This window comes from Drosophila tropicalis, unplaced genomic scaffold (assembly GCF_018151085.1).
Source record: "Drosophila tropicalis isolate 14030-0801.00 unplaced genomic scaffold, ASM1815108v1 contig_629, whole genome shotgun sequence".
NCBI classification, from domain to species: Eukaryota; Metazoa; Arthropoda; class Insecta; order Diptera; family Drosophilidae; genus Drosophila; species Drosophila tropicalis.
Genome location: NW_027173108.1, coordinates 27560 through 54697, shown reverse-complemented (window position 1 = coordinate 54697; position 27138 = coordinate 27560). Strand labels below are relative to the sequence as shown.

The 27138-nt window shown below is 39.4% G+C and overlaps 1 protein-coding gene across 1 annotated transcript; it reads right to left on the bottom strand.

The window, feature by feature from the left end:
* Window positions 1–900: 900 nt before the first annotated feature.
* LOC137578662 (E3 ubiquitin-protein ligase NRDP1-like) lies at window positions 901–26862 on the bottom strand. The gene is made up of 2 exons (XM_068292234.1): window positions 26839–26862; window positions 901–1857 (listed from the first exon to the last, which is right to left on the bottom strand). The coding sequence occupies exons 1-2, from the start codon at window positions 26860–26862 to the stop codon at window positions 901–903; spliced, it is 981 nt and encodes a 326-aa protein (XP_068148335.1).
* Window positions 26863–27138: the final 276 nt, after the last annotated feature.

The following is a 27138-nucleotide window of genomic DNA, read 5'->3' as shown; positions in this document are numbered from 1 at the left end:
CAATTTCCGCCTCAACTGACGTCATTTGGAAGCAGGAATTATATTTCGTAATGTTTGATAGTAAATGCTTTGATTCAGTAGTGGATCCGGAAAAAAGAGTTCGCATTGGCTCTTGTGGTGCTTCAAGTTAAGGAAATTTGATTTTGCCGCCAGCACAACACATTCCTTGCGTTTCATTATCGATCTTTAGAGCCTGACAGTAAGTGCATACGTGACTCATCTGGCCAATGAAAACATAGCGGCTGGAGCTTTAATCAGCACCTGGGTCATATCGAAATACAATATGATGGTATTACTTATGTGGATATAGTCTTATCTGTACGCGGGATTCAACTACATTTCCGACGACAACCCAAATTCGCTTTTATAGGAGGCATTGTTTCGTTAATGCCTGGTTGACAGGTAACTGACCTCTGACCTCTTTGTCAGGACAGTGTGCTTTCGTTTCAGGTATCAGCCTTGAGTATTAGTTGGCCCCGAGGGGGAATTTTCACAAACAGTCCTGAAGAGTTTACAAAAGCGAAACGAAGCATAAAACAAAGTTTAAATGACCGGAATAGTACATTGCTTATTATTTTTGTTGTTTTTTTTTTTTTTTGCCTTTTAACATTCTTAAAATTTAATTTATACGAGTATTATTCATATGAATATAAGTATATGCTTCTGCGCTTACGATACATTTTTCGGCTCCTTAAGTTTAAGGAATGTAACAAATTTAGATCGTGTTCTGTCGTTTGTCGAGTATCTTATATGTATGAATTCAAAATAGTATTAACTGGGTAGATAAGATCCATAGATGCGGCTAATGATAAGAACATTGCTTTAAATTTCAACTTGAGTGAACCATGGGCAATGTAAACTTTAGAAAAATATACAGCAACGGACCCAGACAGACGCTACTTAGGCCATCGCCTCATCAAAGATGATGGCCATACCGATTCCAGGACGAAGGTTCTCCGGCATGTGTCTGTTGTCGCAGCCCAGCATAACTACACAGGACTTAGCAGTCATAGTAATGGGCAAGATCCGTAAGACATACAGGACGAGGCTTTGATGATTCTCTCGACGGTTTTCGAGGTTCGCCAAACCTTCTGGCCAACGATCCTCGTGACACCGTTCAGCGATCTTGGTGATAAAATGCCAGGGACAATTACTTGCGCCGAGTCCATCCCTGATCCTCGTGTGTACAAATATATCTGGCGTGGATATGATACTTCCCCAGTTGGTAATATGGGCCAGTCTCAAGCCGTTGCGCCACTGCGTTAGTGAGTAGCGATCGTGCTGATCCCCAATATTTCCCACCACCGAATTTGTGTACGTCAAACCGGTGATGTAATGCTGCAACATCTCTAGTTTCCGACAGTAGTACGACATGCGATGCTGCTGACCAGCCAAGGCCTCTTTCATTTTCAATACCTCCTTACGCTGTTGCATCACTAATTCGCGCAACTTTACCATGCAATTATGTTTAGACATCTTATGTTCGGGCACCGTCATTCCGCAACTCTTGGGGCACCCAACATCCATTTTGGGATTATGGTCACAGCTAGCCAAATGCGATCGAAAATCCTCCAGCTGCACCACCTCTGGGCATCCGTTCTCAATATAGCAGCACTTTATCGTCAAGCTCCCGAGAATGTTGCTCATGAGGCGAGAGGCTGGCACCAACTGACTATTGAACAATTGTGTACGATCCACCGGGCAGTTGTTCTTCACACTAATGCATTTCGCAATGCACTCACGGCAATAGGCGTGCTCGCAAATGGACGACTGAACCGGATTCTCCAGGATATTGGTACATATCGGACATAAAAGTTCTTCGTCGGTGGGACTGATAATAAGAGCTATGTCGAAGCCCTTGTTTGATTTTTGTTTATTCTTAGGATTAGGGTTTCAATGATGCTCTGGCTAAAACAAAAAAAAACGAAAGAAAATTTCAAATTTCAATTTGTTAAAAATAATGTTCTAAATCTTGGGAAAATTACCATAGACTTTTATATAGATATTGTCCAAACAACTTGATTCTAAAAATTTTCGTTCGAAATGAATGTGTCGCGTTCAGTCGGTAAGTAATGTTTTTTTAGCACTGACATTAAATCTCTCAGCCTACTAAATTTTAAATTCAATTCGAAAACATGAATTAATTCATCACGCCGACTTTGGTATACCCTATTGACCATTTATATTCTTGTCACTTCACTTCATCATCTCATCTTACGCCTTTGTTGTCAAATGTGTTTGAATTGAAACAGGACTTAAATTTATCCATTACAAGAGACTTAATAAATGTTAAACTGAAAAATAGTCAGAATCGGCAATTTAGTATTGTAAGATCTTTCTGAAAAAGGTTAATTAAATTGCTTGTTTTGCTGAGAATGTACGACACAATTACGAGTCGTTTATTTGGTGTGTTTTTATTTTGCTGCCTTTACTTAACAACGAAATAAGCCCTTAAATTTGTCGACCTCATTTGTTGCCGCCATCGTCCTTCTTTTAGTCTTCGGATGATTATCATCAAATGAATGGGACGCATCGTCGCTGACAACGACAACACCAGTATCAGCAGCAACGGCAACAGCAACTTGGCAACTGTGGCACATACGCTTTTTACAATGAAAGGACAACAAAAGCAAATTTTAATAAACAATTAATAAACGAAATGAAAAAAAAAACCCTTAACGAGTCTCACGTACATAAAGTGTTTCTGGTTGGAGTTGAGCCAGCGTTGTTAGTTAGTTGCGAGTCGTTGGAATCGGATCCTCCTGCCAGCCGGAAGTGTCAATTTTCATTAAATAGCGTTAGTTAAATTGGAAAAATGTTGTTGTTGCCCTACTTATCAAATGAGACCGCTTCAGTGGGTCGAGAATCAAGTCAAATAAAAATTGCTGATAACTTTTTAATTCGCTTCATCATTTAAAAATGTAGCAAAATATATTAATACGTATGTATATACGTGTTATTAAAAGAGCTGATTGATTTATTTACAGTAACACATTACGGGAAAAAACAGAACACTTTTCGAATAGAATTTTAATAACTGTTTTTTATCCTGGTGGACAAAAGTTATTCAAAGAGATGAAAACTTTCACAGAGACAGCTGCATTCGGAGATAAGCAAGCTTTGGTCACTTGGAAATGCAATTCAAAAAGAGTTTGCAAATGATGAATGTTGTAGATAAACAAAGTTCGCGTATTGTTTGCCATTATGTTGACTGCTTGCTGCCCTTCACCTCCAACTGAGTTGTGGGAAAGAAAACATTCGCATTTGGTTGAGGATATTTTGCACATGGAACTGACAGACTGAACTGACTTAATAGACATCGTAGACAAGTGCTTAGCTATGACAAATAGTGGAGGTGGGCGCATCTTCTTAGATGCTCCATTCCTCATCAGATTGATTCTGGCCACGGTTCGATCAAAAAAAAAAAAAGCTTTATCTCTTGCTTCATCTGAAATACGTGCGACATTATTAGCTGGTGGAAGGACTGCTCAATCTGCGCTGAAGTTGCCATTGAATATGCAAATCATCGAGGCTCCCATGAGCAACATTTCCAGAGGATCAAGTATGGGAAAAGTATTGCAAAAATGTAACCCCATTAGTTGGGATCAATGCACGATGGCACATAACAAATCGCTGGAGACACTTGATGGATCATTACGGGACTTACGTAGAATCGCTCAACCATTCAGGAATGCGTTGATAATGTTGGCAAGAGATTGCCTGTAATTTCTCGAACGACACCAGCGGACGAAATAAATACTTGCCTGAAATATTCAACATTGTGCCTGGATGAAAATTTTGTGAGTAACCGAGGGCATCAAATCAAGTGCTATTTTGAACAAACACACCAACTTGTTTCCATTGTGGAGAAGCTCCTGTAGCTGCGAAATGACGGATCTCCTTACGGAGGTATGTATTCTATATCGTGCATTGGGTTCGTTTCTATCATCACGGATAAAGTACATTTAAAGAAATTTATGTTCAACATCTGGGAAGGGGAGCAGGGCGCCAGCTTTGTGACCGATTTTCAGTGACTTTGAAAGTTGGCACGAATTGGGCAGCCACAATTTCCGCCTCAACTGACGTCATTTGGAAGCAGGAATTATATTTCGTAATGTTTGATAGTAAATGCTTTGATTCAGTAGTGGATCCGGAAAAAAGAGTTCGCATTTGCTCTGGTGGTGCTTCAAGTTAAGGTAATTTGATTTTGCCGCCAGCACAACACATTCCTTGCGTTTCATTATGGATCTTCAGAGCCTGACAGTAAGTGCATACGTGACTCATCGGGCCAATGAAAACATAGCGGCTGGAGCTTTAATCAGCACCTGGGTCATATCGAAATACAATATGATGGTATTACTTATGTGGATATAGTCTTACCTGTACGCGGGATTCAACTACATTTCCGACGACGACCCGAATTCGCTTTTATAGGAGGCATTGTTTCGTTAATGCCTGGTTGACAGGTAACAATTGGAGTTAATGGTTGTAACACAAAGTTGATAATATTTTCGCGCACAGTTGGCGTAAATATTTTTCACTGTTGTAGACTTTTGAGCAGTACCCGTAAGTTCTTGATGTCGGATCGGAGTTTTATAGTGATTATTTACTAATTCTATGTAACACGCGGATAGAATAACAGGTTCACTATAGTGATTATTCCCTAATTCTATGTAACACACGGATAATAAATCTCTTTGTAACACGGATACAATAACAAGTTCACTTTTACCGATCCTACCATACAGCAATTAAATATCTGGTTTTCTCAAAGAGAAAAAAAAAACCAGCGGGCCGGGGCTAACTTCGACCGCGTCAAAGTTTGTATACCCTTGCAACTTTTTTGGTAACTCTTTCCTTACCTATTAGCCATCAATGTGGAAGAACGTTTTATCCAAAAAGGCTTATGTTTGCGAAAGAGTGGCCTACAATCATAGGAAATAACGAAGATATTGATCATAGTCACTGTTTTCCACCGATCGTTCCTATGGGAGCTGTATTATATAGTCACCCGATCTTTATCAAATTCGGCACAGTCATTAACAGATATATCAAACTAACAAATGTTTAATTTGAAAGCAATCGCGTTAAAAGTAACGAAGTTATTTACAAAAGTCACTGCTTTCGACCGATCGATACTATGGGAGCTATAGTCATCCGATCTTGATCAAATTTGGCACAGTCGTTTATAGGCGTAGTAAACTCTCTAATATTAAGCTTCTTGAAAATAGCACAGAAAATAACGAAGTTATTGAGAAAAGTCACTGTTCGTGAATTTGGGGTTTGTATGGGAGCTATATGATATATTGGTCCGATCCGGATGAATCCGAGATATACAACCCCTGCAGTATATACAAGCCTATGTGCGAAATTTCAGCTCCGGAGCTCTTACGGTCTAGGAGGAGTTTGCGTTGATCCAGACGGACGGACGGACGGACGGACGGTCGGACGGTCGGACATGGCTATTTGAACTCGTCTCGTCGTGCTGATCAAGAATACTTTGTATGGTCGGAGATGCTTCGTGCAATGCGTTGCACACTTCTGACCAAAATTGATATACTCTTTTTGCAAGGGTATAAATATAGTGAGTTAAAAGCAACGTACTTTATTATTTATTTTATTTATTTATTTCTTTACGTCAACTAACACAGCAGTCGACGAAAAAGCTTAAGCTAAAGACAGATAGTAATTAAATGAAGAAGGTAGCTTAGCTTTATACACAACTAAACATCCCCGACCCGGCCATGCTGACAAGGAGAAATAGTAGATCTGGATAGATGTTGAAAGGAAGACGTAATAATTTTCTCAAACAGTTTAGGTATTGCCGAAAGTTTGGCAATGCGACGGTATCCGATTTGCTACCCTTTTTAAAAAGCGGAATAATAAAAGACTCCTTCCAAATATCAGGAAAGCTACAAGTCTCACTATATAACGAATATATATATAACGAATGAACGAGCTAAAGGCTTAGATAGGGAAATCGAACACATTTTAAGGATGCAACTAGGTATATTATCAGGCCCGGGAACGAAGGAAGACGTCATAGATGACAAGCTAGAGATAATACAGTCTTTAGTAATACTGGGAAAAAACATACAATTTAAATGTGGGATTGAAAAGAGATAGGGTGTGGGATCCGAAACAGTAGTAGAATAAGTCGACTGAAAGAATGTATATTAGTTGACGTTGACGATGCTATGCGCAGTACGTTCAAGTGGCCCCTACGACACCAGGACATAGCCTGTTACGCGCGAGCCCAAGCAGATAACTGCCCACCTCCCACCCGACCGACCGAGGGGTCGACCGCCACGAATCGCGTGGACAAATACACAATAGAAAAAACAGACAAACAAATAATACTATAGCTATCTATTAACTAAATGTGAAAGGATAGATGTTTTGAGTATATTAATAGAAAACTCTGAGCCGCTGACCGGGAATAGAAGGTTATAATCAGAGCAGAGGACCCTAAAAGGTTCATGCATGGCATAATTAGAAAAACAACGACTAAGGGATAAAGGTATCTACTCCGTCTACATGGTACCGATAATTATTTACATCAACAGATTTACATCATATAATTTAAACGTTCTAAAGTACTATTGTTTAGAAAATAACTGAACAGTTGAGGAGAGTTACGGAAAACAGACATTACCTTACATTTGGTAGTGTTAAGATTTAATAGTTTAAACTGGCACCAGGATTGAAAGTTTTTAAGAACAGCTTGTAGCCGACTAAATGAATCTGTATCATTATAAGTAAGACAAAGCTTGACATCGTCAGCATACATAAGCACGCGCGAATGAACAATGACTGATGGATCGTTAATGAATAATCTGAAAAGCAGAGGGCCAAGATGACTTCCTTGATGTACACCAGAAGTCACAGGAATGGAATTGGAAAAAGAAGACTTAAAAAGTACCTTCTGTTTTCTATTTGTTAAATATTCTTGAACCCAAGAAAGGAAAAGAGGTGGGAACTCAATGTCGTTAATTTTAGAAAGTAATAGAGTATGATTAACAGAATCCAGTTTGTTTAGCATTTTTGAACCACTTGATAATTATAGAGGTAAATTCTAAAAGGTTAGTGGTTGTAGATCTACGTTTCACAAACCCATGTTGGGATGGGGAAATAATAGAGCTGCAAAAATGTTGCAATTGAGAAGTTATAATTTTCTCAAAAGCTTTCGGAATAGCGGACAATTTTGAGATACCCCTGTAGTTAGAGGCTTTTTGCCATTTTTATGCAGAGGAATGATAAAAATAGATGGAAAAGAGGAAGATTCGACAGACAATTGAAACAATTTTAAAATGGGTTTACATAATGCGTTTGCACAGAACCTGAGTACACATCCAGGTAGACCATCTGGCCCCGGAGAATAAACAGGTTTAACTAGTTTAAGTTCGCTAAGAATAGAACTTTCATCAATTACTGGATTGAAAATGCAGTTAGCCTTTTCTAAATGATAAGGATACGGACTTGCTTGATATTCCGTTGAGGAATAGGTTGTTTTGAAAAAACTCGCAAACATATCGGCAATTGTCTGATCAGTGCTCGCTTTTTTATTTTGAAAAGATAAAGAAGATGGGTGCACAGAGGTCTTACGTTTCGAATTAACAAAATTATAACATTGTTTGGAGCGTAACCTGATGAACGACGTGTTTTTTGAAACTTATTATAATATCTTCACGTTTTTCAAATTGGATAACTCACGAGAGAACCAGGGAGGTTTGTTAAGCCGCTCAAGCCTACCAAGGGGCACACAAATATCAAAGAGTGAATTCAGAGTATCATAAAAAAAATCAAAGAAGCTAAGATCGGCTATGCCGAAGTTTATATACCCTTGCAGTCCTTGGTAATAATAATTTTACATGTTCAAAATTTGTTTTCTGCAACTCAATTCATCAATATACAAACAAAACAATTTTACTCTCTATTTTTATTTATCACATATGTAAATTTCATAGCATACTCGATTTTTATGAAAATGTTTCTTCTAGTTCTTCTAGAGCTATATGATATAGTGGTCCGATCCTGATGGTTTTCAAACTTTATTTTTGACGGGTAATAAAAACCCCCGAAAAAAAATTTCAGCCCGATAGCTCTTTTGACACACCAGCAGATGCTGATGTGGCAGGAATAGTGTTAGTTGTTGTTGGCAGGCGAATCGGTTGCCGATTTTTCTTTTTACAGTATATTCCTTAACTAGCCTAGAAACAAATATATTTTTCTTTGGTGGTATGCCAACGAGAGGGCGCGGTCCCGAAGCGGAAGACGCAGCAGTATCATTGGACAAGTCACCCACTGCAGCAGTCAACTTGTTTACGGGGCCCTCGATACTTTTAGAACTATCAGCAATATCCATGGGAATGATATGGACACTATAATAGGCATCGTTTTTAAGAGATCATTCCCAGGTGATACCGGTAAGTCCTTACTAATAGCATTCACAACCGGGCTCTTAAACGATATCAATTGCTGTACATCCTAATGTGGACGGTGCATGAGACCGGTCGTGGACGATAAGAGACGCTTGCGGATCTACAGATACAGAAACACCCCAGGGTCTGGTCCATTTACGTTTCGGAGACTCATTCATAAGCGATACACTTTTGAAATGAGTCTCCACCGCAGTAAACTCCGCTTGGAGTTTATTAAAACCTGCCCTTAAAGTGTTAAAACTATCTCTAGTCCGCCTCATGAAAGAGCGCATTTCAATCTCGACCTCACGGCAAACATCACATCCATATTTTAAGCCACCACCTTTAGCAATAGACTCCTTGATTCTGCCTGTGTAACCTACACACTTAACGTGAACCGCATTGTCACACAACCAACAAAGAATATAATCATGGGAGTCAACCGCATTAGTGGCAACTATGCAATTATTTTTTGAGCAGACAACCATTTTTTCAAAAAGTTAATTTATTTTAAAAAGGAATAAAAAAACCAAAGGTCCGGGGCTAACTTCGACCGCGTCAAAGTTTGTATACCCTTGCAACTTTTTTGGTAACTCTTTCCTTACCTATTAGCCATCAATGAACGTTTTATATAAAAAGGCTTATGTTTGCGAAAGAATGGCCTACAATCATAGGAAATAACGAAGATATTGGTCATAGTCACTGTTTTCCACCGATCATTCCCATGGGAGCTATATGATATAGTCATCCGATCTTGATCAAATTTGGCACAGTCGTTTATAGGCGTAATAAACTCTCTATTAGTTTCACGATAATAGCACAGAAAATAACGAAGTTATTAAGAAAAGTCACTGTTCGTGACTTTGGGGTTTGTATGGGAGCTATATGATATAGTGGTCTGATCCGGCTGAATCCGAGATGTACAACCCCTGCAAGCCTACGTGCAGCTCTGTAGCTCTTACGGTCTAGGAGTTTGCGTTGATCCAGACGGACGGACGGACGGACATGGCTATTTGAACTCGTATTGTCGTGCTGACCAAGAATATATATACTTTGTATGGTCGGAGATGCTTCGTTCTATGCGTTGCACACTTCTGACCAAAATTAATATACCCTTTTTGCAAGGGTATAAAAATAAAAATTGCAAATGTAAAAAATCTGTGTATAAGAATATACTGACCAGTATTGACACAAGGGTTAATGTGCAGAGTAAGCCTTCACAACTAAAAAAAATTAATAAGCAAGAATACACAAAAACAAAAAACACGTATCACAGAGTCGGGGGGTAGGCAAAAGACGAGAGCGCAAATCAAACAAGAATAGGAAAGAGCGGGAGAGCGCGTCAAATTGAACACATGCAACAGCAATTTGTACGCAAGAGCGCGAGAGCTAGTTACAACGGTAAATACAAAAGGCAAAAGAAATAAGCAAAACAACAACACCGCTATTGCAAGTATTGTATGTTTTGATTTATATATATTTTAAGTTTAAACAAAAGCGAATGCAAGAATTCGCGAAATGAAAATAAAATTCGGATGCTGAAATTATTATTATGAGATTAAAAGTTATAGAAATGTATTTAATCACGAGAAAAAAAAAATTGATAAGCGCAAAAAAAACACGTCCGAGTGCAACGAGTGAAAGTTTAGTTTTAGGAATGTAACAATTTAGATCGTGTTGTGTCGTTTGTGGAGTATCTTTTGTGTATGAATTCAAAATAATATTAATTGGGTATATAAGATCCATAGATGCTCTTCACCCTAATGCATTTCGCAATGCACTCCCGGCAATAGGCGTGCTCGCAAGTGGGCGACTGAACCGGAAGCTCTAGGATATCGGACATAAAAGTTCTTTGTCGGTGCGACCGTTAATAAGAGCTCTGTCGAAGCTCTCTCAGGACTTTTATTTATCCAATACAAGAGACTTAATAAATGTTAAACTGAAAAATAATCAGAATCGGTAATTTAGTAACTGAAAGCAGCAAATATCGTCAAACGCGGACTTCAAACACAAAAATTACTGCAAACAACACTATCCACGTTCATCATTTGGTTCAAACACAACACGTTTGTCTTAACCTATTGTTACATATATATTCTTATGCTGTGATTTAGGCGACAGCTACAAAAGAGAGGGAGAGTGTCAATACATACATACATTGTTTGGAGCGCTTGCATCATGTCGCTTGATCAGCGTTCACACGCTGGCCTGGCCCTAGCTCATGTTACGCCTGTACATTGCCGCTCATGTGTATACAATTTATATATATATACTATTTATTATTTATTATTTATTTATATATACTATATACATATATGAACATGTTTAGCTGTATATTTATGTTTTTTTTTTTTTTTAATTCATTTATTAAGAAATAGAAATATGTACAAGAAGAAAAAGAAAATTTGGAAAAAAAGGTTTGCGAGGGGAAGTAGCTCGTGTGGTACTGCGAGGGTATTGCTTCACAGGTATTGCGAGGGTATTGCTTCACACAATCGTCCTTCCACCCGCTTCCTGCTCTCAGGTTCGACTCAGCTGCTCCACTCTGTCCGACGACCTATCTTCTGAAGCCATAAAAACAGACATGAAATCTGCGTTAAGTGTCCTAGATCCACTATCTTGGGTCCTGTGTCCGACGACCTAATATCTATAGCCATAAAAACTGACTAATGTCTTCTTGCCATAAAAACTGAATGATGTCTTCTAAAACTACTATCTTAGGTGTTTTAAGAGACACTTTGGCTTTCAAAGCCATAAAAACTGAATGACATATTTTAGACCCACTATCTTGGGTCTTTTGACAGACACCTTACCTTCTACAGACATGAACGCTGCATTATGTGTCCTAGATCCCCTTTCTTGGGACCTGTGTACGACGACCTAACTATGGCCATAAAAACTAAATGATGTCTTCTTGCCATAAAAACTGAATGATGTCTTCTAAAACTACTATCTTAGGTGTTTTAACAGACACTTTGGCTTTCAAAGCCATAAAAACTGAATGACATATTTTAGACCCACTATCTTGGGTCTTTTGACAGACACCTAACCTTTACAGACATGAACGCTGCATTATGTGTCCTAGATCCCCTTTCTTGGGACCTGTGTCCGACGACCTAACTTCTGAAGCCATAAAAACAGACATGAAATCTGCGTTAAGTGTCCTAGATCCACTATGTTGGGTCCTATGTCCGACGACCAAACATCTATAGCCATAAAAACTGAATGATGTGTTCTAGAACCACTATCTTCGTTCTTTTGACAGACACTTTTTCTTCTACAACCGCTATCTTGAGTCCTGTGTTCGACTACCTAACTTCTATAGCCAAAAAACTGAATAATGTCTTCTAGAACTACTATCTTAGGTGTTTTAACAGACACTTTGGCTTTCAAAGCCATAAAAACTGAATGACATATTTTAGACCCACTATATTGGGTCTTTTGACAGACACCTTACCTTCTACAGACATGAACGCTGCATTATGTGTCCTAGATCCCCTTTCTTGGAACCTGTGTTCGACTACCTAACTTCTATAGCCAAAAAACTGAATAAAGTTTTCTAGAACTACTATCTTAGGTGTTTTAACAAACACTTTGGCTTTCAAAGCCATAAAAACTGAATGACATATTTTAGACCCACTATCTTGGGTCTTTTGACAGACACCTTACCTTCTACAGACATGAACGCTGCATTATGTGTCCTAGATCCCCTTTCTTGGGACCTGTGTCCGACGACCTAACTTCTGAAGCCATAAAAACAGACATGAAATCTGCGTTAAGTGTCCTAGATCCACTATGTTGGGTCCTATGTCCGACGACCAAACATCTATAGCCATAAAAACTGAATGATGTGTTCTAGAACCACTATCTTCGTTCTTTTGACAGACACTTTTTCTTCTACAACCGCTATCTTGAGTCCTGTGTTCGACTACCTAACTTCTATAGCCAAAAAACTGAATAATGTCTTCTAGAACTACTATCTTAGGTGTTTTAACAGACACTTTGGCTTTCAAAGCCATAAAAACTGAATGACATATTTTAGACCCACTATATTGGGTCTTTTGACAGACACCTTACCTTCTACAGACATGAACGCTGCATTATGTGTCCTAGATCCCCTTTCTTGGAACCTGTGTCCGACGACCTAACTATGGCCATAAAAACTAAATGATGTCTTCTTGCCATAAAAACTGAATGATGTCTTCTAAAACTACTATCTTAGGTGTTTTAACAGACACTTTGGCTTTCAAAGCCATAAAAACTGAATGACATATTTTAGACCCACTATCTTGGGTCTTTTGACAGACACCTTAGCTTCCGCAGACAAGAAAGCTGCATTATGTGTCCTAACGCCGCCATCTTGGGTCCTGTGTCCGACGACCTAACATCTATAGCCATAAAAACTGAATGATATTTTTTAGACCCACTACCTTGGTTCTTTGAACAGACACTTTGCATTGCACTTGGTTCCTGTGGTCGACGAGCTAACTTCTAAAGCCATAAAAACTAAATGATGTCTTCTAGACCCACTATCACACTTTTTCTTCTACAGACATGAACGCTGCGTTATGTATCCTAGATCCACAATCTTGGGTCCTGTGTCCGACGACCTAACTTCTATAGCATAAAAACTGAATGATGTCTTCTAGACTCTGGCTTCTACCGACAAGAAAGCTGCATTACGTGTCTTAGATCCGCTACCTTACCTTGGCTTCTACAGACATGAAAGCTGTATTATGTGTCCTAGATCAGCCATCTTGGATCCTGTGTCTGACGAACTAACTTCTATAGCCATAAAAACTAAATGATCTCTTCTTGCCATAAAAACTGAATGATGTCTTCTAAAACCACTATTTTAGGCCTTTTAACAGACACCTTGGCTTCCAAAGCCATGAAAACTGAATGATATATTTTAGACCCAATATCTTCGGGCTTTTGACAGACGCCTTGGCTTCTACATACATGTAAGCTGCGTTATGTAACCTAGATTTACTATCTTGGGTCCTGTGTCCGACGACCTAACATCTGTAGCCATAAGAACTGAATGATGTTTTCTAGAACCACCATCTTAGGTCTTTTAACAGACACCTTGGCTCCTACAGACATGAAAGCTGTAGCCTGTGTCCTAGATCCGCCATCTTAGGTTCTGTGTCCGACGACCTAACATCTATAGCCATAAATACTGAATGATGTCTTTTAGAACCACTATCTTAAATCTTTTAACAGACACCTTGACTTCTACAGACATGATAGCTGCGTTATGTAACCTAGATCCACTATCTTGGGTTCTGTGTCCACTTCTAAAGCCATAAAAACTGAATGATGTCTTCTACACCCACTATCTTCGATCTTTTGATAGACGCATTAGCTTCCACAGACATGAAAGCTGCATTATGTGTAATAGTGTGTCCAAAGACCTAACTTCTATAGCCATAAAAACTTAATGATGTCTTCTAGAGACACTATCTTCGGTCCTTTGACAGAGACTTTGGCTTCTACCGACATGAAATCTGCCTTATATGTTCTACATCCACTATCTTGGTTCCTGTGTGCGGCGACCTAACTTCTTTAGCCATAAGAAGTAAATGATGTCTTCTAGACCAACTATCTTCGGTCTTTTGACAGACACCTTGGCTTCTACAGACATGAAAGCTGCATTTTGTGTCCAAGATCCGCTATCTTGGATCCTGTGTCCGACGACCTAACTTTTATAGCCATTAAAACTTAATGATGTCTTCTAGACACACTATCTTCTTCTTTGGCTTCTACCGACATGAAATCTGCATAATGTGTTCTAGATCCACTATCTTGGGTCCTGTGTGCGGCGAACTAACTTCTTTAGCCATAAGAAGTAAATGATGTCTTCTAGACCAACTATCTTTTGACAGACAAGATGGCTTCTACAGACATGAACGCTGCGTTATTTGTCCTAGATCCACTATATTGGGTTCTGTGTCCACTTCTATAGCCATAAAAACTGAACAGTTTGTTGTAGACCCACTTTCTTCGGTCTTTTGACAGAGACTTTGGCTTCTACCGACATGAAATTTGCATTTTGTGTCCTACACCCGCTATCTTGGGTCCTGTGTCCGATGACATAACTTCTATAGCCATAAAAACAGACATGAAATCTGCGTTAAGTGTCCTAGATCCACTATCTTGGGTCCTGTGTCCGACGACCTAACATCTATAGCCATAAATACTGAATGATGTCTTTTAGAACCACTATCTTAGGTCTTTTAACAGACACCTTGGCTTCCAAAGCCATAATGATATTTTGTAGACCCACTATATTCGGTCTTTTGAAAGACTCTGTGCATTATGTGTTCTAGATCCGCTTTCTTGGGTCCTGTTTTCGACGAGCTAACTTCTAAAGCCATAAAAACTAAATGATGTCTTCTAGACCCACTATCACACTTTTTCTTCTACAGACTGGAAAGCTGCATAATGTGTCCTAGATCCGCTATCTTACCTTGGCTTCTACAGACATGAAAGCTGCATTATGTGTCCTAGACCCCTCTGGCCATAAAAACTGAATGATGTCTTCTAGACCCACTATCTTCGGTCGTTTTTTGACAGACACCTTGGCTTCTACCGACATAAAAGCTGCGTTATTTGTCCTAGATCCACTATATTGGGTTCTGTTTCCACTTCTATAGCCATAAAAACTGAACAGTTTGTTGTAGACCCACTTTCTTCGGTCTTTTGACAGAGACTTTGGCTTCTACCGACATGAAATTTGCATTTTGTGTCCTACACCCGCTATCTTGGGTCCTGTGTCCGATGACATAACTTCTATAGCCATAAAAACTGAATGAGATCTTCTAGACCCACTATGTTCGGTATTTTGACAGAGACTTTGGCTTCTACCGACATGAAAGCTGCATTATGTGTTTTACAACCGCTATCTTGGGTCCTGTGTCCGACGACATAACTTTTATACCCATAAAACTGAATGATGTCTTCTAGACCCATTGTCTTCGGTCTCTTTTTGACAGACACGTTGGCTTCTACAGACATGAAAGCTGCGTTATGTGTCCTAGATCCACTATCTTGGGTCCTGTGTGCGGCGACCTAACATCTATAGCCATAAAAACTGAATGATGTCTTCTAGACCCACTATGTTCGGTATTTTGACAGAGACTTTGGCTTCTACCGACATGAAAGCTGCATTATGTGTTTTACAACCGCTATCTTGGGTCCTGTGTCCGACGACATAACTTTTATACCCATAAAACTGAATGATGTCTTCTAGACCCATTATCTTCGGTCTCTTTTGACAGACACGTTGGCTTCTACAGACGTGAAAGCTGCGTTATGTGTCCTAGATCCACTATCTTGGGTCCTGTGTGCGGCGACATAACTTCTATAGCCATAAAAACTAAATGATGTCTTCTAGACCGACTATGTTCTACAGACATGTAAGCTGCGTTATGTAACCTAGATTTACTATCTTGGGTCCTGTGTCCGACGACCTAACATCTGTAGCCATAAGAACTGAATGATGTTTTCTAGAACCACCATCTTAGGTCTTTTAACAGACACCTTGGCTCCTACAGACATGAAAGCTGTAGTCTGTGTCCTAGATCCGCCATCTTAGGTTCTGTGTCCGACGACCTAACATCTATAGCCATAAATACTGAATGATGTCTTTTAGAACCACTATCTTAAATCTTTTAACAGACACCTTGACTTCTACAGACATGATAGCTGCGTTATGTAACCTAGATCCACTATCTTGGGTTCTGTGTCCACTTCTAAAGCCATAAAAACTGAATGATGTCTTCTACACCCACTATCTTCGGTCTTTTGATAGACGCATTAGCTTCCACAGACATGAAAGCTGCATTATGTGTAATAGTGTGTCCAAAGACCTAACTTCTATAGCCCTAAAAACTTAATGATGTCTTCTAGAGACACTATCTTCGGTCCTTTGACAGAGACTTTGGCTTCTACCGACATGAAATCTGCCTTATATGTTCTACATCCACTATCTTGGGTCCTGTGTGCGGCGACCTAACTTCTTTAGCCATAAGAAGTAAATGATGTCTTCTAGACCAACTATCTTCGGTCTTTTGACAGACACCTTGGCTTCTACAGACATGAAAGCTGTATTTTGTGTCCAAGATCCGCTATCTTGGATCCTGTGTCCGACGACCTAACTTTTATAGCCATAAAAACTTAATGATGTCTTCTAGACACACTATCTTCTTCTTTGGCTTCTACCGACATGAAATCTGCATAATGTGTTCTAGATCCACTATCTTGGGTCCTGTGTGCGGCGACCTAACTTCTTTAGCCATAAGAAGTAAATGATGTCTTCTAGACCAACTATCTTTTGACAGACAAGATGGCTTCTACAGACATGAACGCTGCGTTATTTGTCCTAGATCCACTATCTTGGGTTCTGTGTCCACTTCTATAGCCATAAAAACTGAACAGTTTGTTGTAGACCCACTTTCTTCGGTCTTTTGACAGAGACTTTGGCTTCTACCGACATGAAATTTGCATTTTGTGTCCTACACCCGCTATCTTGGGTCCTGTGTCCGATGACATAACTTCTATAGCCATAAAAACAGACATGAAATCTGCGTGTCCTAGATCAACTATCTTGGGTCCTGTGTCCGACGACCTAAAATCTATAGCCATAAATACTGAATGATGTCTTTTAGAACCACTATCTTAGGTCTTTTAACAGACACCTTGGCTTCCAAAGCCATAATGATATTTTGTAGACCCACTATATTCGGTCTTTTGAAAGACTCTGTGCATTATGTGTTCTAGATCCGCTTTCTTGGGTCCTGTTTTCGACGAGCTAACTTCTAAAGCCATAAAAACTAAATGATGTCTTCTAGACCCACTATCACACTTTTTCTTCTACAGACTGGAAAGCTGCATAATGTGTCCTAGATCCGCTATCTTACCTTGGCTTCTACAGACATGAAAGCTGCATTATGTGTCCTAGACCCCTCTGGCCATAAAAACTGAATGATGTCTTCTAGACCCACTATCTTCGGTCGTTTTTTGACAGACACCTTGGCTTCTACCGACATAAAAGCTGCGTTATTTGTCCTAGATCCACTATATTGGGTTCTGTTTCCACTTCTATAGCCATAAAAAACTGAACAGTTTGTTGTAGACCCACTTTCTTCGGTCTTTTGACAGAGACTTTGGCTTCTACCGACATGAAATTTGCATTTTGTGTCCTACACCCGCTATCTTGGGTCCTGTGTCCGATGACATAACTTCTATAGCCATAAAAACTGAATGAGATCTTCTAGACCCACTATGTTCGGTATTTTGACAGAGACTTTGGCTTCTACCGACATGAAAGCTGCATTATGTGTTTTACAACCGCTATCTTGGGTCCTGTGTCCGACGACATAACTTTTATACCCATAAAACTGAATGATGTCTTTTAGACCCATTATCTTCGGTCTCTTTTTGACAGACACGTTGGCTTCTACAGACATGAAAGCTGCGTTATGTGTCCTAGATCCACTATCTTGGGTCCTGTGTGCGGCGACCTAACATCTATAGCCATAAAAACTGAATGATGTCTTCTAGACCCACTATCTTCTGTCTTTTCACAGACACTTTGGCTTCTACAGACGTGAAAGCTGCGTTATGTGTCCTAGATCCACTATCTTGGGTCCTGTGTGCGGCGACATAACTTCTATAGCCATAAAAACTAAATGATGTCTTCTAGACCGACTATGTTTTGACAGACATCTTAGCTTCCACAGACATGGAAGCTGCATTATGTGTAATAGTGTGTCCGACGGCCTAACTTCTATAGCCATAAAAACTTAATAATGTCTTCTAGACACACTATCTTCGGTCCTTTGACAGAGACTTTGGCTTCTACCGACATGAAATCTGCGTTATATGTTCTAGATCCACTATCGTAAGTCCTGTGTGCGGCTACCTACCTACTACAGCCATAAAAACTAAATGATGTCTTCTAGACCCACTATCTTCGGTCTTTTGACTCTAACTCTAGAACACATAATCTGCATTATGTGTTCTAGATCCACTATCTTGGGTCCTGTGTGCGGCGACCTAACTTCTATAGCCATAAGAAGTAAATGATGTCTTCTAGACCAACTATGTTTTGACAGACAAGATGGCTTCTACAGACATGAACGCTGCATTATGTGTTCTAAATCCCCTTTCTTGGGACCTGTTTCCGACGACCTATCTTCTGAAGCCATAAAAACAGACATGAAATCTGCGTTAAGTGTCCTAGATCTGGCTTCTACAGACATGAACGCTGCATTATGTGTTCTAAATCCCCTTTCTTGGGACCTGTTTCCGACGACCTATCTTCTGAAGCCATAAAAACAGACATGAAATCTGCGTTAAGTGTCCTAGATCCACTATCTTGGGACCTGTGACTGATGTCTTCTTGCCATAAAAACTGAATGATGTCTTCTAAAACTACTATCTTAGGTGTTTTAAGAGACACTTTGGCTTTCAAAGCCATAAAAACTGAATGACATATTTTAGACCCACTATCTTGGGTCTTTTGACAGACACCTTACCTTCTACAGACATGAACGCTGCATTATGTGTCCTAGATCCCCTTTCTTGGGACCTGTGTCCGACGACCTAACTTCTGAAGCCATAAAAACAGACATGAAATCTGCGTTAAGTGTCCTAGATCCACTATCTTGGGTCCTGTGTCCGACGACCAAACATCTATAGCCATAAAAACTGAATGATGTCTTCTAGAACCACTATCTTAGGTCTTTTAACAGACACCTTGACTTCTACAGACATGATAGCTGCGTTATGTATCCTAGATCCACAATCTTGGGTCCTGTGTCCGACGACCTAACATATGTAGCCATAAATACTGAATGATGTCTTCTAGACCCACTATCTTTGTTCTTTTGACAGACACTTTTTCTTCTACAACCGCTATCTTGAGTCCTGTGTTCGACTACCTAACTTCTATAGCCAAAAAACTGAATGATGTCTTCTAGAACCACTATCTTAGGTCTGTTAACACACACCTTGGCTTCCAAAGCCATAAAAACTGAATGATATTTTTAGACTCATTATATTCAATCTTTTGACAGACTCTTAGCATTAAGTGTTCTAGATCCGCTTTTTTGGGTCCTGTTTTCGACGAGCTAAAGCCATAAAAACTAAATGATGTGTTCTAGACCCACTTTGACACTTTTTCTTCTACCGACTTGAAAGCTGCATAATGTGTCCTATACGCGCTATCTTGAGTCCTGTGTTCGACTACCTAACTTCTATAGCCAAAAAACTGAATAATGTCTTCTAGAACTACTAACTTAGGTGTTTTAACAGACACTTTGGCTTTCAAAGCCATAAAAACTGAATGACATTTTTAGACCCACTATCTTGGGTCTTTTGACAGACACCTTAGCTTCCGCAGACAAGAAAGCTGCATTATGTGTCCTAACGCCGCCATCTTGGGTCCTGTGTTCGACGACCTAACATCTATAGCCATAAAAACTGAATGATATATTTTAGACCCACTACCTTGGTTCTTTGAACAGAGACTTTGCATTGCACTTGGTTCCTGTGGTCGACGAGCTAACTTCTAAAGCCATAAAAACTAAATGATGTCTTCTAGACCCACTATCACACTTTTTCTTCTACAGACTTGAAAGCTGCATAATGTGTCCTACACGCGCTATCTTCAGTCCTGTGTTCGACTACCTAACATCTATAGCCATAAAAACTGAATGATGTCTTCTAGAACCACTATCTTAGGTCTTTTAACAGGTACTTGACTTCTGCAGACATGATAGCTGCGTTATGTATCCTAGATCCACAATCTTGGGTCCTGTGTCCGACGACCTAACATATATAGCCATAAACCCTGAATGATGTCTTCTAGACCCACTATCTTCGTTCTTTTGACAGACACTTTTTCTTCTACAACCGATATCTTGAGTCCTGTGTTCGACTACCTAACTTCTATAGCAAAAAAACTGAATGATGTCTTCTAGAAGCACTATCTTAGGTCTTTTAACACACACCTTGGCTTCCAAAGCCATAAAAACTGAATGATATTTTTAGACCCATTATATTCAATCTTTTGACAGACTCTTAGCATTAAGTGTTCTAGATCCGCTTTTTTGGGTCCTGTTTTCGACGAGCTAAAGCCATAAAAACTAAATGATGTGTTTTAGACCCACTATGACACTTTTTCTTCTACAGACTTGAAAGCTGCATTATGTGTCCTACACCCGCTATCTTGGATCCTGTGTCCGACGACCTAACTTCTAAAGCCATATAAACTGAATGATGTTTTCTAGACTCTGGCTTCTACCGACAAGAAAGCTGCATTACGTGTCCTATATCCGCTACCTTACCTTGGCTTCTACAGACATGAAAGCTGTATTATGTGTCCTAGATCAGCCATCTTGGATCCTGTGTCTGACGAACTAACTTCTATAGCCATAAAAACTAAATGATCTCTTCTTGCCATAAAAACTGAATGATGTCTTCTAAAACCACTATTTTAGGCCTTTTAACAGACACCTTGGCTTCCAAAGCCAATTTTATTTTAGACCCAATATCTTCGGTCTTTTGACAGACGCCTTGGCTTCTACAGAGATGATAGCTAACGCTACATAACGATGTAACCTAGATCCACTATCTTGGGTCCTGTGTCCGACGACCTAACATCTGTAGCCATAAGAACTGAATGATGTTTTCTAGAACCACCATCTTAGGTCTTTTAACAGACACCTTGGCTCCTACAGACATGAAAGCTGTAGTCTGTGTCCTAGATCCGCCATCTTGGGTTCTGTGTCTGACGACCTAACATCTATAGCCATAAAAACTGAATGATGTCTTCTAGAACTACTATCTTAGGTCTTTTAACAGACACTTTGGCTTTCAAAGCCATAAAAACTGAATGATATATTTGTGTCCGACGACCTAACTTCTAAAGCCATAAAAACTGAATGATGTCTTCTAGACCCACTATCTTCTGTCTTTTCACAGACACGTTGGCTTCTACAGACATGTAAGCTGCGTTATGTGTCCAAGATCCACTATCTTGGGTTCTGTGTCCACTTCTATAGCCATAAAAACTGAACAGTTTGTTCTAGACCCAATTTCTTTAGTCTTTTGACAGAGATCTTTTCTTCTACCGACATGATAACTGCATTATGTTACCTACACCCGCTATCTTGGGTCCTAATGTGTTTTACACTTTTTCACACTTTTTCTTCTACAGACTGGAAAGCTGCATAATGCCTATAGCCATAAAAACTGAATGAGATTTTCCACTATGCTCGGTATTTTGACAGAGAATTTGGCTTCTACCGACATGAAAGCTGCATTATGTGTCCTAGATCCACAATCTTGGGTCCTGTGTCCGACGACCTAACATATGTAGCCAGAAACCGAAACAACCGCTATGTTGGGTCCTGTGGCGACTTTTGCAGCCATTAAAAATGAATGATGTCTTCTAGAACTACTATCTTAGGTGTTTTAACAGACACTTTGGCTCTCAAAGCCATAAAAACTGTGTTATGTGTCCTAGATACACAATCTTGGGTCCTGTGTCCGACGACCTAACATGTGTAGCCATAAAAACTGAATGATGTTTTCTAGAACCACTATCTTTTAACAGACACCTTAGCTCCTTTAGACATGAAAGCTGTATTATGTGTCCTAGATCCGCCATCTTGGGTCCTGTGTCCGACGACCTAACATGTGTAGCCATTAAAAATGAATGATGTCTTCTAGAACTACTATCTTAGGTGTTTTAACAGACACTTTGGCTCTCAAAGCCATAAAAACTGTGTTATGTGTCCTAGATCCACAATCTTGGGTCCTGTGTCCGACGAACTAACATGTGTAGCCATAAAAACTGAATGATGTTTTCTAGAACCACTATCTTTTAACAGACACCTTAGCTCCTTTAGACATGAAAGCTGCATTATATGTCCTAGATCCACAATCTTGGGTCCTGTGTCCGACGACCTAACATATGTAGCCAGAAACACTGAATGATGTCTTCTAGACCCACTATCTTCGTTCTTTTGACATACACTTTTTCTTCTACAGACTTGAAAGCTGCATTATGTGTCCTACACGCGCTATCTTCAGTTCTGTGTTCGACTATTTAACTTCTATAGCCAAAAAACTGAATGATGTCTTCTAGAACCACTATCTTAGGTCTTTTAACAGACACCTTGGCTTCCAAAGACATAAGGATATTTTGTAGACCCACTATATTCGGTCTTTTGAAAGACTCTGTGCATTATGTGTTCTAGATCCGCTTTCTTGGGTCCTGTATTCGACGAGCTAACTTCTAAAGCCATAAAAACTAAATGATGTCTTCTAGACCCACTATCACACTTTTTCTTCTACAGACTGGAAAGCTGCATAATGTGTCCTACACCAGCTATCTTGGGTCCTGTGTCCGACGACCTAACTTCTAAAGCCATAAAAACTGAATGATGTCTTCTAGACTTTGGCTTCTACCGACATGAAAGCTATCTTACCTTGGCTTCTACAGATGTGAAAGCTGCATTATGTGTCCTAGATCAGCCATCTTGGATCCTGTGTCTGACGAACTAACTTCTATAGCCATAAAAACTAAATGATGTCTTCTTGCCATAAAAACTGAATGATGTCTTCTAAAACTACTATCTTAGGTGTTTTAACAGACACTTTGGCTTTCAAAGCCATAAAAACTGAATGACATATTTTAGACCCACTATCTTGGGTCTTTTGACAGAACACCTTAGCTTCTGCAGACATGAACGCTGATCCCCTTTCTTGGGACCTGTGTACGACGACCTAACTTCTGAAGCCATAAAAACAGACATGAAATCTGCGTTAAGTGTCCTAGATCCACTATCTTGGGTCCTGTGTCCGAGAACCAAAGAAAACATCTATAGCCATAAAAACTGAATGATGTCTTCTAGAACCACTATCTTAGGTCTTTTAACGTATTCGATTTCGTACAAGCGGGAAGATGCGTGGGAGGCATAACGAAAAACCAATATACATGCACAGGCGACGGACAACCAAGTCCAACATGGCTCGATCGAACCGAATCGAACCCCATGCAACCGTTTGGCGATTTCGTACAAGCGGGAAGATGCGTGGGGAGCATAACAAATATGAGTGGCTGTATAAGAGTAAATGAAGCCGGGCTTGAAGACACAATTGCATGTAAAAAGGGGGCATTGGCCTCATTTGACAAATTAAGAGCATGGAGAGGCAAATAAATGCATGCATTAGCATACATATAGGTCACACGTACACTATGCGTGAGACGGCAAGAGAGAATACCGGTGGCCAATGGGCCGCGCTATGCATACGTCACGCTCATGAGAGCGAAAGCGGTAAATTGCAAGCACCAAAAGAAATTCGTGAGCGAGAGAAAACGAAAGTGAGGGCTATGCAAACGCTGTCCGAAATAAACCAAGTGAGCTATCTTATGAAACGGGGAATAGGGGGAGAGCAAAGAAATTGTAAAACGAAAATGGTTTGTGGATTTGTGAGGGGAATATGCAAGCCGAAGGGGGAGGGATGAGCCATGGGGAAGCCCTCTATCTAATAGATACGAGATGCATATGAAAGTGTTTTGCGTGGGGAATTAAATAATGTTATATATTAAAGTAATCAAGCTGATTATGTTTAAACGTTAATTTAGTTAATACAATTAGCATATATGTATGTAAGATAACACTACACTATGCAACAAAATGAAGATTTGTAAAATCAAACCGCACCGGACCTTTTTTTCTGAAAGTTCATGTATTGAATAGCAAAACCCTATTTGGGTTTTTCAAAGTTAGCTCGTTTTTTTTTATAGCGAGTTGAAATTTTTCATTTGGGGGTAATTTTTTGTATGTCTTATGAGCTAAATATGACTTATATATCGATTTCTTCTTAATGCATACGACTTAAATCAACTTCATTTATTGTAGAAATATTGTTAATGGTTAAATAAATTCATTTTAAGAATGTTATATAACCCAAAATGACTTTTTCAGCTACAGTTCTAGAAAAACTTACAATTTCATCTTCTTCGAATTGAAATATTTGCTTAGTCAACCAACATATTTCGGCCAGTATAGGATCTGGAGCTTTTTCAAGGGTTCCTGGCGATTTCGATACGCTGTGACTCTTGTATCTGTTGCTAACAAGTTATGGGATTTTAAAAGAGATGCAAACATTTCTGATTTTCTCTGCGTTAGCTCTAATTTTGCAAACATTTGATCCAATTTGCTTTGTGTTATAAGAACTGGGTGATTTGATACTGATGGTTCGGGGATATACTCGGAGTAATCATCAAATACAGTCGCATCGGGGTAAAGACTAACATTGTCTGTGCCTGGATACTTTGGTACTGGAATATTTTCGGCATGGTCTATGGGCAGTTGCACACTCGAAACGAAGACGTAGACTGTGTTTTTCGCCTATCTTTTGTTAAGTCCAGTCACATTGTTGGCACAAGCATAAAAATTTTTGGGTCACGTTCTCCTGGATTTTACCATATCATTGGTACACCAAATGGCATTTTTTTTTTGTTTTTTATGCATCCAGTTAACTAACCCGACATAACAAGCTCTGCAAACTGTATGTCACAAATAAAGTTATGTCGAAATGCCCTAACAAAATTTACAGTAACTGATCCGTGCCTTTCACTCGCCGGGGGTGAAACGTCCACAAATTTTGACACGCCCACTTCCGCCCTCGAAAATGAAATAAAACAGATTTTCTGGAAAACTAAAAAGCTAAAGCTAAAAAAAACTAAATTAAAAATGTAGATTTTTTTTAGTCAGCGCGCAGGATTTGTATACTTTAATATTTTTTCACGCCCATTTCCGTAATTCCATAATTTAGAAAAAATTGATTGCCAGCTACAATTTCTTGACTATCGCAATCAAATTCTGCAGACCAATTAATCTTATATATTTTTACCAAACTACCAAATTGGAAATCGGACTAGAAACATGCAAAATATGCATATGAACGTATTTTACTTTGCGATCCATAAGGGCAGAATTGGCCGTTGGCTAGTGGCGAATCGGATTACTTTGATCTTAATAAAGGAAATGAACCACAACCAAAAAGAACTCGTTTCTAATTTTCCATATTTCAAAATATATTGGTTGTTTTAAATTAATCTTGATATTGTTCCATCGAAAAATAGTTATAAATTAAAAAATACTTCCAAAACTACTCTTAAAGAGGGCTTAATTGTAAGTTTTTCTAGAACTGTAGCTGAAAAAGTCATTTTCGGTTATATAACATTCTTAAAATGAATTTATTTAACCATTAACAATATTTCTACAATAAATGAGGATGATTTAAGTCGTATGCATGAAGAAGAAATCGATACATAAGTCATATTTAGCTCATATGACATACAAAAAAATTACCCCCAAATGAAAAATTTCAACTCGCTATAAAAAAAAAAACGAGCTAACTTTGAAAAACCCAAATAGGGTTTTGCTATTCAATACATGAACTTTCAGAAAAAAAAGGTCCGGTGCGGTTTGATTTTTGGTGTTGCACAGTGTAATAATATTGAGTAAATGTGGGTGAATTTGGGTATGACGAGTGGATCAAAGGGAGCGACGGGTGACGGCAGCGTTGGCAGAGAAAGCAGAGAGAGTCAACGGGATACGGAGGGCGGCCAATAGAAATGCGACGCCAATGCGAGAAAGTGATGCAAGTCAAGATGTACAAACAAGAGAGACAAGGACAAGGCGTAAATGGGCGCTCAGCCACAAAGAAAGTGGTCATATGCGCCAAGGATTTACGGGACTTTCACCACGCATAGCAACAAGTGGATGCGTGGGTGAAAGCAGAGGGTCGATGGAAATGTACCAGCTGTATAGCGGTACTACACCAAGATATTCCTGAGGCCGGGGGATCTGCCTATATAAAGGCCATGCCCATCAAGCAAATCAGGAAGTCGACAAGTCGTGATCAAATAACAAGTAATTAAGGCCTTACGAGTAACCTTAAGAAACTTATCAAGGAAACACAAGAAACAACAGCAAATTTAAGAACTATACAGGCCTTACGAGTAACTTGTACAGCTTCAACAAGTCCTTCAACAAGGATAACAAGCAACGTACCCAAGCCAAAGTAAATTTGAGAGAAGCAAAGCAATCTCCAGGGGCATCCAAAGTCAGTGGTAGGCACGAGGATATATCCTACTGCCGAATTTCAGGATCTATATATCCTGATGTATACCAATTTCTGAGGAAACATCCTGCGTCGTGATAACAGCCTTAAAGCAAAAGCATTCTCAACAAATTTAGCGGAAAGGGTGCAGAGGTGTATCGCAAATCAAGCACATTGTACGGATCGAGGCAGTTGCCAACAACGGCTACAGAAACAAGAGGAAGACACAAACAGGACAGCGAGGGATTCAAAGTAACTCACTAACGCTATCCAAGCCCAGCACTACCATATCCAACCAACTCCATTAACGATTTGAATAAACATACAATTAACATTAGCAATTGAAGTCGAGCGTGTTTTAATTTCACCGGGGCACAAAATAAATTTGTTGTGCCGAACCTAGCCCAAGAGATATTGTAGATATCCCGAGGGACGAAAAAGGATCGTTACAACTGGCGCCCAACGTGCTATACTGGTGAAATTTTAACAAAACAAAAGTGTTAAATTGTAAAGAAAACATTCAAAATGGGTAAAGGATGGATTTACCACATGATGAAGGAGGATC

Bases quoted from the DNA above. Each gene is read 5' to 3' on its own strand.
- LOC137578662 (XM_068292234.1), bottom strand. From the start codon at position 26,862: ATGGTAGTGCTGGGCTTGGATAGC. The intron at 1,858-26,838 runs GTTAGTGAGTTA...AAATCAAACAAG, and splicing joins TAGTGCTGGGCTTGGATAGC to GGCTTCGACATAGCTCTTAT.